The sequence below is a fragment of the Dasypus novemcinctus genome, chromosome 1, assembly GCF_030445035.2.
Source record: "Dasypus novemcinctus isolate mDasNov1 chromosome 1, mDasNov1.1.hap2, whole genome shotgun sequence".
In the NCBI taxonomy this organism is placed as follows: domain Eukaryota; kingdom Metazoa; phylum Chordata; class Mammalia; order Cingulata; family Dasypodidae; genus Dasypus; species Dasypus novemcinctus.
The window spans coordinates 191793100-191808107 of NC_080673.1; the positions used below are offsets into that span (position 1 = coordinate 191793100).

Below are 15008 nucleotides of genomic sequence, written 5' to 3' on the forward strand. Positions count from 1 at the left end.
GATTCCCATGCCGCTGACCACAACAGAAACGGACAAAGAAGACACAGCAAATGGACACAGAGAACAGACAACCAGGGTGGGGGGGGGGAAGGGGAGAGAAATAAATAAATAAGTCTTAAAAAAATATACCTTTGATTGAACTCTTTGGATAGATTGTACGCTTTATTAATACATATCAATAAAGTTGATTTAAAAAAAAATAGTATCTACGACCTAAGGTAGTAAGAACCTAATGAATTAACATATGTAAAACCCTTAGAACCGTTTCCAGCATATAACAACTCTTCCATAAACGTTATGTATTTTCATTCTAGGTTATTTGTTGCTCGCTGATTCCTGTGTCATGTGGACAGATTGGGTGTTTCAGGCAGGGGCAGGGACATTATCATATTCTTCTTCACCTCTCCCCCTAATATTGTATGAAACAGACCAGGAGTCAGTAGACATTTATTGGGCCATATAATACCTTAAATTTATAGAGTGCCCACAGTATACAAAGGCTGGCAGTGTGAGGTTTTTCTTATGTTGAGTGACGCAAGCCAGGCACAAAAGGACAAACACCAGATGACTGTGCTATTACAAATTAAATACATAGTGTAAACTCATGGAGTTTATCCTTAGAATATAGGTCACCCGAAAATAGGATGGTGGAAACGGAGGAGTGGACATAAGTGAATTGTCCCACGTCACACACAGCTGGCAAGTGGCAGGACTGAGGCTTGAATGGAGCCTCCAATTCCTAGACCAGGACTTTTCAGTCAGAAAGAAAGACACCTATTACCCCATCCAGGAGGGAAGAGTCTCACTGTGTGGAGGGTAGCAAGATTATAACCACGGCCCTTAGAGTCCCACCACACCATGTGGTTTGCAGGTGTCGGTGTCGCCAATAAAATCACAACTCACAGTGGCACTGGATGGAACAGCGTTTACTCATATAGAGAAGAGGCGGCACAAGCTCTGCTTCACCAGCGGGAATCGGTCCCCATGGCCAGCAGGTCTCTCTGTGCAGCTGATGGTGGTCTACATGCACCCCTCCCTGTGTGCGTGCATTAGGTGAGGGACTCCGCGCCCTCCCTGCTGGCAGCAGATAGAATAGCAGGGCTGCATCAGGTACCATAAATTATACACATGTAGCCAGGCAGGCCCCAGCGTATGTTTAGAGAGGATGGGTGATGGCGGGCAGGAAATGGGAAGGAATCTGCCAGTAAGGTCACTGTCTGCTAGGGAATGAGTTTTACCTCCCAAGAGCTGGGCTATCACAGGTGGCCTGAGCACAGGGCTTACCAATGGGTCACAGGGAAAGACGGCTGGCTGCACTTGACCAGTCCCTATCATGGAACCACTTCAACTACAGGTCAGTGAGAGAGAAGGGCAGGGAGGCCAGGGATTCTGGGAAAGTTCTTCCTTTTCTGCCACACTTCATTCTTCTTGGACATACTCAAGTGTGAAGGCTGCAAAGAAATGATGCTTCCATCCCCCTACAGAACTGATCTGGGAAAGGCTATGAGCAGGAGAAGGCTCTTAGTACAAGATATCCTCTGCTGTGACTGTTGCCTCTTCTATTTTGGTCTTAATCTCGGGGAGGGGAATTTGACTGATTGCCACCACAAGCAAGTTGGCTGCGTGGGCCGAGGCGCTGGCCACGCAGATCCAGAACGACTCTTCATAATGTTCTTCCACCACGACGAACTGAAAGAGCTTCTCCTGGAAGTTGGAGATCCGCTGGGTCAGGTCATGGAATTTCACCGCGGCCATGAAGCTGGTGATGGCTAATGCCACCGCTCCACCTGAAATCCAAATGTGTCACCTTTACCCACGGCTCGTTTTTGCAGTTGTCCCACCGGTAGGTAAGGTAGCATTTCTGTGGCATGTATGACCAACTCGCTTTGAGTCTAAAAAAATTATTTGGGCCACAAATTTTAATTTGCTTTTAAAAGCAGCAGATGACACCAGACAGCACGAAGAGCAAGAGGGAGGGCTGTGGTGAGAAGGAAAATACACGTGATATCAGATCGACTTGGAACATCCATCCTGATAATTTTTTCCCCTTATCCAGTTTCTAGGATTGGAGAAGTTCAACATGTTATCTATCTTAGGATTGCTCAGTAGACCTGAGGACGATGTGGGAAGATGGAATTTCAAACTGGGGTGAGACTGTTGAATTCCTCTTTCTATGCTTAAGGATGAGAAGAAAAGATAAGAGAAGGAAGGCATAGAAGGAGCAGAGGAGAGAGGGGAAATGCAGATCCAAGCCCCACCTACTTCCCTAACTGTTGCTTCAAACATTGACATTCTCCCTCTTCCTCTCTATGGCTTTGATCTCCATTAATTAAAAGAATATTTATTTCATGCAGATTATTATATGTTCATTGAAGAAAATTTGGACACCAGAAAAAATCACAAAGAAGAAAATACAAATTTACTTTCATCCCAACAGCTGGATAGAAATATAATGAACATTTTGGTGTATTTCTTTACATTTTGCTCTCTTTAACAAAATAGATATTAAGGGGTTCTCACTGTGTTAACCTTGCTTTTTTTCCTTATTAAATATTTTCTTACAGCCCAATACTACATAATATTTTATTATGCACACTATTTTATTCTAGGGATGCCCTATAATTTATTTAAGTGTGATCTTTCTGAATATCTAGATTGTTTTAAATTTTTTGATATTATAAAGTACTGCCATGAATGCCCATTTATGTCCATCTTTGTGCTCTTGTCCAGTTATTCCTTAACACAAATCCTTTATGTGGAATTGCTTCTTCCAAGGGTATTCACATTTTTTGTGCCTTTTGCTACTAAAGTTTTGTCAAATTGCCTCTTGTTTTATACTTTCATCAGTAGAAGACGAGTGCTCTCTCTCTGGGGAAGGAAATTGACAGATATATGCATTTATTTAATGAAGACTGAACATTTTTTACATGTCTGCCACCATGAAGATTCAGTCAGAGGTAGCTAAGATACTTGTAGTCCAGAAGGGGGCTGAGTTGAGGGAATAAGTGATTCTACAGGGTGGCCACCAGTGGGCAAATATAGGCAAATACAGCATAACTGATGTATTGATGCTATATTACAGTACATGATAAAATAGCATTACCAGCATTTCCAGACTTTATGGCCACCCTGTCTAAGGCAAAGGTGGGGAGGGATTATTGCTTCCTTATGGTACTATCACCATTTAACCTGGAATTTTAGACATTTCTTTAGATTTTGTTATTTTTATTACAGATGATTTAAGTACACACACACGCACATACATATCTCTTTTGTCTTAATTTTGACTCATGAAAATGGTCCTATATGAGACCATGGGGTCACGAAAAGGAGAAGGGCTTAATAGCAATTATAGCTGTGGTTAAATCCCACCTCTGCTACTCATTGCTTTTTGCCCTTGGATGTACTTTTAACTTCTCTGAACCTCAGGCTCTTCATCTGTCAGTAAGGGTCCAATCAAACCTCCTCTCAGGGTAGTTGTGAGGTTTAAAAGAAATAAGGTATGTAGCTCTGTCAGGTCCATGGTCAGCCCTTAGAAGATGCTCAGTAAGTGGCCCCCAGTGTAAGGGGGTGGTACAGCAATAGCAGGGGGAGGTGACAGGAGGGAGAAATCAGCCAATGAACCCTATCTGTCTTAATATGCTGCATGGTGGAAGAGGAGACTCCACCATTGGCCGCCAGATGGCGCTCATTTCCCTGTGTCAGCCCAGGTATTGGACCTACTTTTTGGCAGACAGCCCATTTTCCCACACAACTTGCTGGTCTCTAGGGTCTACATGGAGGTTCCTCGGAGCCTCAGCAGCAGCAGGTCCACCTCCTCACTTGTGCCACCGTCCCTGCCTCTTCCCACCCCAGCTCTCAGTCCTCTCTCTTCTCCCTTCTCCTTGCAGTGGGTCGAGTAGCTCTCCCCTTGCCCATATCCATCTGGAACCCATGAACTTGCAGCTGTCATCAAGTTCAGGTGTGGTCCCACTGGCTCAGGGTGGGCTCTATACTCAGTGACTGTGTCCTTACAAGGAGAGGGGGATTTGGGGACAGAGGGAAGACCACATGTGAAGACAGAGGCAGAACGCAGCCACAAGCCAACGATCGCCAAGGGTTCCTGGCCACCACCAGAAGGTAAAAGAGGCAAGGAAAGGTTCTTGGAGGGAGCATGGCCCTGCTGATTTCTAGCCTCCAGAACTGTGAGAGGGTAAATCTCTGTTGTTTTAGCCACCCATTTATGGTACGTTGTCACAGCAGCCCTAGGAGACAAGACACATGCGTAACTCTCTTTGCTGCTCTAAGCCTCAGCACTCTCACCATTTGCTTCTTTATTGTGGCAAATACTGTAACTTTTAGTAAAGGGGAAATCCATGCCCATCCAGAAGGTCATGTGAGGGACTCTGGTGAGGGAAGCTGCATAAGTGACGGGCATTTTAGTCTGCATTATTTTATTTTTAAATGATTTTTTTTTTAGTTGCTGGGGATTGAACTCGGGACCTCGTACATGGAAAGCGGGTACTCATCCACTGAGCGACACCCACTCCCCTAGTGGCTGGCATTTTCATTCCTTCACATTGTCTATCCAAATACCCAGAGCCCATGTAGTTAGTGTGGACACAAATTTCTCTCCCTTGGGGCCATCCTTACCTGCAAGGACATTCCACAAGCAGATGCCCCCGGGGCCGTTGACTGCCTGATAGGGGACCTGGATCATGTTGAGAATGGCAAATCCCATGCTGACCAGGGCCAGGGCCAAGGCCAGCAGGAGGAGAAGCAGAATCGTCACGTGGAGGCCTGCATTCAGCTCCTTCACCAGGTGTGGGAAGACTAGGGAGAGAAGAGACAGACAACGTTTCAATCTCAGCCCAAGCTTTGCTCACTACCGTGAAAGCTCTAATCGAGGGCCATGGGGCCAAGGCTGCAAGCACTGGACTTTCAAAAGGCAGGAGACTTCCCCAGCTGAATACAGGGCCCCCAGATGCACCACTTGTGGACTGACTAGCAGTCCTCTCCTCCTTAGGGAGGCTGCAAAATCAAAGTGCATGGCCAGCTGATTTCAGTTACATTGACCTTGCATCTCTGGGATCTGGTCTGAGTTTATGCACATAAACCCCAGATGGTGTCTCTTTAGCAAAGGAAACTGGCCAGTGGAATTCATCCCACAGGCCTGATCTCAAAGCCTTAATCTGGGTTAGTCTGAGAGGTGACTTCAATAAATCAGCAGCAAGAGGGGTCTGTGAAGAGTGTAGTAGGGTGCAGCAGAGTGAGGCTGCATTGAAAGATCTGGATACAAATACCAACTTTGCTCATTTGTCACAACTGTAAAATGGGACTCTGCTCAACACCATTTTCCCCTACAAAGTCATGTGACTTCTCCGATCCTCAATGTCCTCATCAGTACCCTGGGGACGGTGGAAATTACTGAGGATATTTGCCATTTACTGAGGACAGGCACTGGCCGAGCTCTTTATATCCGTCATCTCCTTTAATCCTCATGCCGAGCTTTTTGCATCCGTCATCTCCTTTAATACTCATGATGAGTATATGAGGTCAATTTCATTAGCCGTGGCCTTAGAGCCATTCGGTCCCTTGTTTTGGAGCAAGGTGATCTTAAACTCTGTGTGGGATTATAGTCCTATATACTATAGAGTATAGAGAACTTTGAGTTTCTGTTTTCAGTAAAGTAGATAAAAATGAAGAATTTCAAGTTCTGAAAATTGAAGAATTCCTGCACATACCCAGCCCTCTGAAATCACGCTAAGGATTCTCCTGACTGCCTCCTGGCCAAATCTGGGTCCCTCTTTTGAGCTCCTGACCCTACCCCTGCTGATTCCCTTGCTGCCACTGACCAGCCCCTCCTCTGCTGCTCCCTCAAGCCTGGACTCCCAGTTTTCCTGGTTCTACACCCACCCTCTGATCCTGCCCCTCTGGCTCCCTGGCTGACTCCTCTGCCTCCCTTAGTTCACTGAAGGCAGGTGTCCCCCAAACCAGAGAACGAGGCATGGTTCTTTTTAATTTGCTGTATCCTTTACCCTCACAAGCTCCAGACACTCCACATTTATATCCTTAGTTCTGATCTAACTTTCCAGTTCTGTATTTCGACTGATTTTTAACTATCACCACATGATGATCCCATTGACACAAGAAACGTCACCCTGGAAAATGAGTTTCTTTTCAAGGGATTCTTCTTTTGAAGCCTTGTCTCTTCCCTTTGCTTTTCTCCTTCACAAAGTCTCTTCAACTTCCCCTCCCCTCTTCCTAACTCCTCAGTCATTTCTATTGAAAACATGCAACCTTATGCCTGATTAATAGTTGGTTTCATTATCCCTTTCCTTGCCCATTCAATCCTTAGGATACAAGAGTAACATGGTAACCTTCACCAGACACTTAAAGTAGATAATGTCACATGGTTGGCAAAGATCAGGATGTCATCAATACCTAGTGTGGACGACTCATGGTGAAAGAGGCACTCTCAGCCCTTGTGGGAATATTAATGTATATTACCTTGTTAGAGAGTCATTTGGCCACATCTGTCAAAGCAATTCACTGCTGGCAATTTAATTTTTTAAAATACATTTTAAAAAAATTTAAAAAAAGATACTTAGTTTATGTAAATGTTACATAAAAATGTAGGGGAATTTAATTTCCAGACCTGGTTGGAACCTGGCTCCTGCATTCATGGGCTCGTGATCTTGAGCAACTCTCTTAACCTCTCTGAGCCTCAGTGTTCTCCTAACTGGTAGGGTTGTTTACGAGGATTAGTAATGACAGAGGTTACAAGTTTGGCATCTTGCACAAGAACAGTCCAAAATGAGTCTGAAATTATTTTATCGTTATTCATTTAACTAAGGTTTTTGAGCATCTCCTATGCCCCTAATACTGTTGCAGGACCTTTGGATACATTGATGATCAAGATAATATCCTTGTCCTCATGGTGCCACATCTTAATGGGATGGAGACTGTGGGGATTAGTTCTACCATCTCAGCAAGGGAATGGTTAAATGATTTATAAAAACTCATCTGTTCTTGCCTCAGAGCAAAAATAGCTCTGACCTTGCTTATCTCTGCACAAGCTGTCTCTTTTCACTTGAAGTTTGAAAACAACTTCCTCTTGCATTTCTGCTGCTAGATAGGATGTGAGTCTAGGGACAAGGTTTCTTGTTCCAAGATAAAACATCCTTGAGAAATTTAACTTTCACTACTGCCCTTAGCTGAATCCAAAAATACCTGACATACAAACAAGAGAAAGAAAGCTGGTGGGACCCTTCCTGCACATGAGTTTTGGTGTGTGAGTCTTTCATTCCTGCAGCAGGAGACAGATAATAGATAATAAACCTTATCGATAAATTATCTAGTATGTAAGAAGGTGATTATATCATGGTAACCTGTCCTGTTATCTAATTATCATGAGCTGTTTATATTACATTCCCTAAGGTCTGTTTTGCTATTTATTCTTTAGAATAGTGCTGCTATGGAATCTATCACTCCCTTATTCAAGCTTTGGAACTTCCTTCATGGGGTTTGTTCATTTTAATGGCCTACAACTCTTTAAAAAATGGTGTCATTCCCCCCCCCCCACACCTTTTAATGTAAGTTTTTGCGTGGTTTTGAAATAACCTTAAACTTCAGAAAAATTGCAAGAATGGCACAAAGGACTTTTTTCCGTGGAGCCATGCAACCTGATGGCCCTGCATCACTGAAAACTTTCAGGTCTTTCTCCTCAAAAAGGACATTCTCATATGGATCTGCAATACAATCATCAAAATAATTAGGTTAGCTCTGTTGCCTTTAATCTTCTATCCCCATTCAAATTTCACCATTTGTCCCATGGAGTTCTTGATAGCAGGCTAATCTAGTTCTGAATCCAGTGCTGGCCCCACCCTGATTAAGAAGGTAGAGTGAGAAGCTTCTTGGCTCCATCACTCCCACAGAAACTTTGAACCATCAGCAAAAATTGGCTATAACATCTTTCTCAAAGCTCCAAAAAAACCAAATAGACAAGCAAATAGTTAAAGACCTGCAAGACTAGGGCAAGTGCTGAATTGAGAAAAAGGGTACTTAAAAGCAGCAGGATCTTCACACAATAACCAAAAGAATATTGAATTCCCATTCTGGGGAGCTCTGCCACATTCTCTAATGGGACAACAAGAATCCCCCAAATACAGGGGCAGTGACTAGTGAAGGAGGATGGACCATTGACAGGCCCTTGATATTGATGACTGTACTTATGAACCTTGTTTTTTGAAATTGAAACATAGCCTAATATCATTGGTTACCTAAGAGTTACCCCCTGAGAGCCCCTTTTTTGCTCAAATGTGGCCTCTCTCTAAGCCAAACTCAGCAAATAAATGCATTACTTTCTCCCTGGCATGGGATATGACTCCTGGGGATAAGCCTCCCTGGCACTGAGGGATTACTATGAAGCAGCAACTAGCAATGCAACTGGAAAAAGACCTTGACCAAAAGGGGGAAAGGGTAAAGACAAATGAGTTCATATGGCTAAGAGACTTCAAAGTGAGTTGGGAGGTCATTCTAGAGGTTACAATGATGCACATCTCAGCAGGATACCATTGACTGCCACGGTAAATATTGCCTCAAATAGCAGGGCTTTTGAGGACTCTGGAGATATCCAGACAGTATAGGCAGGGCTAACAGCTCAGAAGTTTGGTGCTCTGCCAGTGGGCCCTACTTTGGAATTTATGTTCCCTAGTGTGATAGAGTTGGACTCAGTTGTGGTTTCCCTATGCATGGCTCTTCTGCACCTTCTATTTGAACCTTTAGTTAGTACTAGAGTTGGTTGGTTTATATCCAAGAGACTAAAATCTTTGGGCTTTCCTTGTGCCAGTTGGGCCATGCATCTCTACAGAGTTGCAAGACCTACTCACCAGTACATTGGACTCACCCAGGAAAACTAACAAGGAGATAATGATGGACAATGACCATTCCAAGGAACAGAGAGAGTCTGCAATTGCAAGCAAGATAGTCCCATCCATCTGCCCCATGGGATCTAAGCCCCATCTCAATTTGAGGCAGAATGGACATCACCATCTTAGAATCCTCAGGATTGAGGAATGAATGATGGGCTAGATTAGACTTACTGTTATTCTACTACAGACTTATTGTGATTCTAGCAATGGAAGAACTTTTATATTGATGTGGAAGCAGTGGCCACTGGAGGTTCTGAGTGTAAGGAGAGGGAAAAACAGGTGAAATATGGGGGCATTTTTGGGACATTGGAATTGTCCTGAATAACATTGGAATGACAGATCCAAGCCATTATATATCTTGTCACAACTTACAAAATTGTGTGGGAGAGAGTTTAAACTATACTGTAAACTATAATCCACACTTAGTGGCAATGCTCCAATATGTGTTTGTCAGTTTTAACAAATGTACCACTCTAATGAAGGATGTTGTTGATGTGTGAAAGTGTGGGAGGGGCTGGTAGTGGGGCAATGTAACATTTATGCAATTTAAATATCTTTAAAAATTTTTTTAAAAGTATATTTAAAAAAGTGTAAACCATAGTATGTACTATAGACCATTGTTAGTAGCAATGCTTTAATATGTGCTCATCAATTGTAACAATGTACTACACTAATTAAAGATGTTGTTAATGGGGGAAAGTGTGGGAGGGGGTATGGATGGGGTATATGGGAATACCTTGTATTTTCAATGTAACATTTTTGTAATCTAAAGCCTCTTTAAAAATTAAAAAAATGAAAAAAATAAATAAAAGCAACAGGGTCTTGTGGATCCCTGGCTGACCCCTCCCCATCCTCTCACTGGCTCAGCCACCTGAGCTCCCAGTGTAGGTCCTTGGTCCCAGTTTAGCTGTAGGACATACAGTTCAGTGCCTGGAATATGTGGAAACTCTTTCTTAGGGAAGATGGGACATTTGTATTCATGTAAATTGGGGAATTCCTAAGGCCACATGGGCATGAACAAAATAAGATGCATATGCAGAAAGGTTCAGGGCAGCCCCTATGCTTTAGCCTTTAGGTATTCTCTAAACTCAGCATGAATAAGCCCTGATGGAAAGCACTGGCACAGGTCAATTTGCAAAGACTCAGAAAGGTATTTTCTTTTTTCTTCGTTTTTTTTTCTCCTGGCTTTTAAGGAAATCTCTGTCATAACATTAGCTGGATACAAGTTTATGGAATAGGCACATCAGAATCTAAATTCTAGGATTAACACATTAAAATATCGAAATGTTCAGGTTTCAACAAAAGATTATAAAACATATAAAGAACTATAAAGTGATGGCCCAGGCAAAGAAGAAGATTAAAGTATTAGAAACTATCAATGAGGAGAATCAGATCTGAGATATGCCAGAGAAAGACTTTTAAAAAGTGGTCCTAAATATGCTCAGAGAACTAAAGGAAAACATGGACAAGGAACTAAAGGAAATCAGGAAAATGATAGATGAAGACAAAGAAAATATCAAGAGAGAGATAGAAAATATGAAAAGGAACCAAACAGAGCCAAAGACCGCAGCAATAGAAATAAAAAATTCCCTAGAGGGTTTCAACAGCAGATTGGAACTTGCAGAAGAATCAGTGATCTTAAAGAAAACAATTGAAATCATCCAGTCTGATGAGCAGATGGAAGAAAAAATGAAGAAAAGTGAACAGAGCCTGAAGAACCTGCAGTGCCTGAAAACTTCCCAAATCTAATGAAAGATTTGAATAGGCACAGCCAAGACACTCAATGAGCTCCAAACAGGATAAACCTAAATAGACCAATAGCATGGCATTTTATAATCAAACTGTCAAGTGTCAAAGATAAAGGCAGAAGCTTCAACGCATGGTAGCTGACTTGGGTGAGAAAGCACCTCTTACGGTGCCTTGAGTTGGACTTTCATGGCCTTGAGACTGGAAGCTGTTACTCCAAATAAATAACCATTATAAAGGCAAAAAAAAAAAAAAAAAAAAGACAGAATTCTGAAAGCTGCAAGAGAGAAGCAATGTGTCAAATGCAAGACAGCCTCAATAAGTTTACCTGCGGATTTCTCATTGGATACCATGGAGGCAAGAAGGCAGTGAGATGCCATATTTAAAGTGCTAAAAGCAAAAAAAATGCCAGCCAAGAATTCTATATCTGATAAAACTGTCTTTCAAAAATGGGGGAGAGAGTCAGACTTTTCAGTTAAACAAAAGCTGAAGGAGTTTATCACCACTGAACTGGCCCTAGGAGAGATGCTGAAGAGAGTTCTGCAGGTTGAACGGAAAGGATACTAGACAACAGATCAAAGTCACATGAAAGAAAGATCTCCAGTGAGGGTAATAATATGGGCAAATATATATACCAATACTATTGTATTTTGGCTGTAACTCCACTTTTCACTTCCTATAGGATCTAAAAGGTTAATGCATAAAATTTATTGACAAAGCAGTGAGTGGTTTAAAACTTCTAATGTGTACAATTTGTGACAAGAACTATACAATGGTAAGGGATAGAGGGGTTAGGAACATAGATTGTGTTAACATAGGTTGTGTATACTACTGAAGCAAATGAGATTGTTACAGATCTAGGGAATTAAATTTAAGCCCCATGGTAGCTACAAAGAAAATATTGGAAAATACACACGCTCATAGAGACAGAAATAAGAGGACAGGGATGGCTGCAGGGAGCATGGGGAGCTAATGCTTAGTGGGTATAGGGTTTCTGTTTGGGAACATGAGAAAGTTTTAGTTATGGAAGGTGGTGAGGGTACTGCAACATTTTGAATGTGATTAATCTCAATGAATGGTAGGTATGCTTGGGAAGGGTTTGGATGGGAAAGTTTCTGCTGTATATATGTTTCCTCAATAAAAAATAAAAAGAAAGAGCAACTAAAGAGACAACGACAATTATATGCAATACGTGATCCTGGGTGGGAACTAACTAGGTAGAAGAAAAGGCTCAAAAGGACATTATGGGGACATAGAGACTCTAATCCACATATCAATACTAAATTTCTTAAACTGGATAACGTAGTTAAGATGTTTATATAAGTGAATCTCCTTGGTCTTAGGAAATGTACATGGTAATATTATGTGTTCAGGCGCATGATGTTTATAACCTATATCAAGTGTTCAGACACTGGATTGATAAGTGACAGGTAGATAGGATAACACAGCAAATGTAAAGATCGGTAGATACAGTTGGAGTTCTCTGTACAGAGTTTGTATTGTTTTTGTAAGTTAACTGTCCTTTCAAACTGTGATTGAAAGTATCTCAAAATAAAAAGTTAAAAAAATCGAGTAAGGGATCATGGTGATAATAGCACAATATTGAAAAGGTAATTAATACCACTGAATTGTACATTTAAAAATGGCTCAAATGGCAAGTTTTATGTTATGTGTTCATTGCCACAGTACATTTTTTAAAAGAAAAAAAAATAATCAGGTGCTACATATAGTTTTCACATTCATTTTTAAGCATTTCCTTTATTTTTATTTCTATGTTTACTTGTGCACATTTTTTTTCCAGTCTTTTTTTAATGTTATGTTTTTAATTCAACTATTTTTCTCCGATGTTCAGGGTCCAATTTCATTGCTGGGTAAATCTAAATATGTGCTCAGAGATTCTGGACTAGTGCACTCAATGTCATTGATATAATTAACCTATAAACTCCACTACTATTTTTTTCTTGAGTATAGCAAATACGTATTTCCTTCATACATATGTGATATAAATTTGTATTATATTTGTCAATGAGTCCAGCTTTCTGTCCTTACATATTTAGTAAGATAATTTACTGGCCTGACTTCCAAAAACTACCACAAATCTGAAATATAGAAATCAAGTAATGAATAAATTCCTCATCAGCTTGGTTTAACATTACGTTGATTAAATGTGATTTTCACTGCTCGCAGCAGCAATCTAATTGTTTGATTCAATCTACTTGTTTGATTCAAAGCGCTGGTGGAATACTGCCTTCCTTCGATTCGGTGTTTTTCCTTTGCAGAAGACCCACCCTACACCCTGTCTGGATTCCTGCCCCGCCGGTGTGTCTGCTCTGTTTGCACCTCGAGCAGCTCCAGCGCGACACTGGATGCCAGCCGACGCCTGTGCCCACTCACGTTTGTGGAGAGCACTCAAGAACCTTGCGCCAGGTCTCCCAGCCAGGAAACATCGAACCCGGCTGGTCCGACTCCAGAGCGCAGGCACAGGGCCTTTTCGCTCCCTCTCTGACTTTGAAGCTTTTGCATAAATATAAGTGGAAGCAGTTAACGCACTCCCTGGAGGCTCCCACGGCAGGCAGTGTACACCTGCTTGTTTTGTGATTGAGAACGCACGCTCTGGGGTCGCGTGGCCTGAGTCTGCCGTCTAACTCCACTGTTCCCTGTTGGATGACCTTAGGCAGTTACCTAACCTCTCCCTGCCTCAATGTACCCCTTTGCAAAACGGGTGCATTAATAGTCCTTCATTATATGTTTGTTGTAAGGCTTAGATGAGACAAGCCATGTAAAGTGCTTGATACACTGTCTAGCACACATAAGCAAACACTGAATATTTTAATGGCTATTATTGATAGAGGTAAACTATAAAAATATGCAAATATCTATTTCTAGTGTTCATATAACTAAAAAAAGAAAAAACCTCGTCTTGAGGCCCAACAAGGACCCTAGGCTCCCTGTGGACATCAACATTACACCTTACGTGGAGGCAGCAGTCATTAAATCCCACATTCAGACATCAGCACGCTCACAGATTTTTAAGAAACAAGTGTCCTAAAGCAGCTCTCATGTGCTAAATATACTCACTCGTGAAACAGGACTGGCGGCCCCCCAGGCCACACTGCCGCACCTTACACCCTCGGAAGAGCCCGTAGTAAATGTCCCCGATGAATTTGACCAGCTCGGGATCCGTGGCGTTGACCAGGTCGACTCCAGTCTGACAGAGGATTTTCCCACTCAGCCAGTGGGGCGCTGCCAGGGCAATGATGATCAGGATGAAGGAGGAGAAGCTGAGTAGAGACGCCAGCCCGTACCACGCCTTTTTGAACCATCCAGGCATTCTAGGGGGTGCAGAAGCTCATCCCCAAAGGCACCAAGCAGCGGCGGGGAGGGGCGGACATCTTCCAGAACCTCAGCAATCCCTTGCTCCAAGGCCAGCTCTTCCACGCACACCCCTTCTCCCCCGTCCCTCTTCTTGCCTCCACCCTGGCCTTCTCAGCCCGTGTTTACTACACCCGCATCCGGAAGCCTTTACAGAGAGGTCTTCACTGGACTCTAGTGTAGCGGAGTTGGTGACTGAGGGAAGTAACCCTATATCTCCCACTGGACTAATGTTTCAGCAGAGGGTTTAACCGCTTCTGGTTTCAAGTATTTAAACAGCCCTGGTGTGGATCTCATGATGACTAGGAAGTTAGTAATAGGCAAAACCAAGTGGATCCGAGAATCTGAGGGTAAAGAGGTGCTAAGCAACCTCAAAAAAAAAAAAAAAAAAAAAGCCTGCGGTAGAAGGAAAACTAAATCAGAATGATTAGCATTTGAATATTGCCAACAATGCACAGTATCAAGTGTCCATCTCTTTGATGCTTGCCCTGGCGCTTCATTCTCTAAATGTCACTACTGTCAGGATCCCCAGAACTGTTAGTAATACCATGAAAAGACGCCCGTTCTCAAGGCTTTTAATTGAAATGTGTAAACAGGGCTTTATGGCTCCCGGATTTATCACTGGGTGAGTCCACCAAGGGTCAAATTGCAACATGAATCAATTTGTGGTGGCTCGACCAACATCCCTCCCCACTCCGTGCCTTTCATGTCATCTGAAATGGGAGGGAAACGTGTTTTCCTATTGTGTTGACAAAAAAAAAAAAAAAAAAAGAATCACCCTGCTAGGGTATTTATCTCTTCTAATAGTGAAGGTCTGTCTTTTACCTTTGATCTGAGGGCAACAGGAATGAAGGATTCCCTAGTTTCTATCTTGTTACTGTGGCTTCGATTTTGACTTTTACTCTCTGGCTTAATGCCAATTTAGTGTCATGTGATGATCAGCAGTCATTCCGTTAATTCTTTGGGGAGCAAATGAGT

The 15008-nt window shown here is 42.4% G+C and overlaps 1 protein-coding gene across 1 annotated transcript; it reads right to left on the minus strand.

Moving 5' to 3' along the window:
• Positions 1–916: 916 nt before the first annotated feature.
• CLRN2 (clarin 2) lies at positions 917–14236 on the minus strand. Its single transcript, XM_058299489.1, has 3 exons — positions 13737–14236; positions 4633–4812; positions 917–1787 (listed from the first exon to the last, which is right to left on the minus strand). Exons 1-3 carry the CDS (start codon positions 13987–13989, stop codon positions 1522–1524), a joined length of 699 nt encoding a protein of 232 aa, XP_058155472.1. The 5' UTR covers positions 13990–14236; the 3' UTR covers positions 917–1521.
• Positions 14237–15008: the final 772 nt, after the last annotated feature.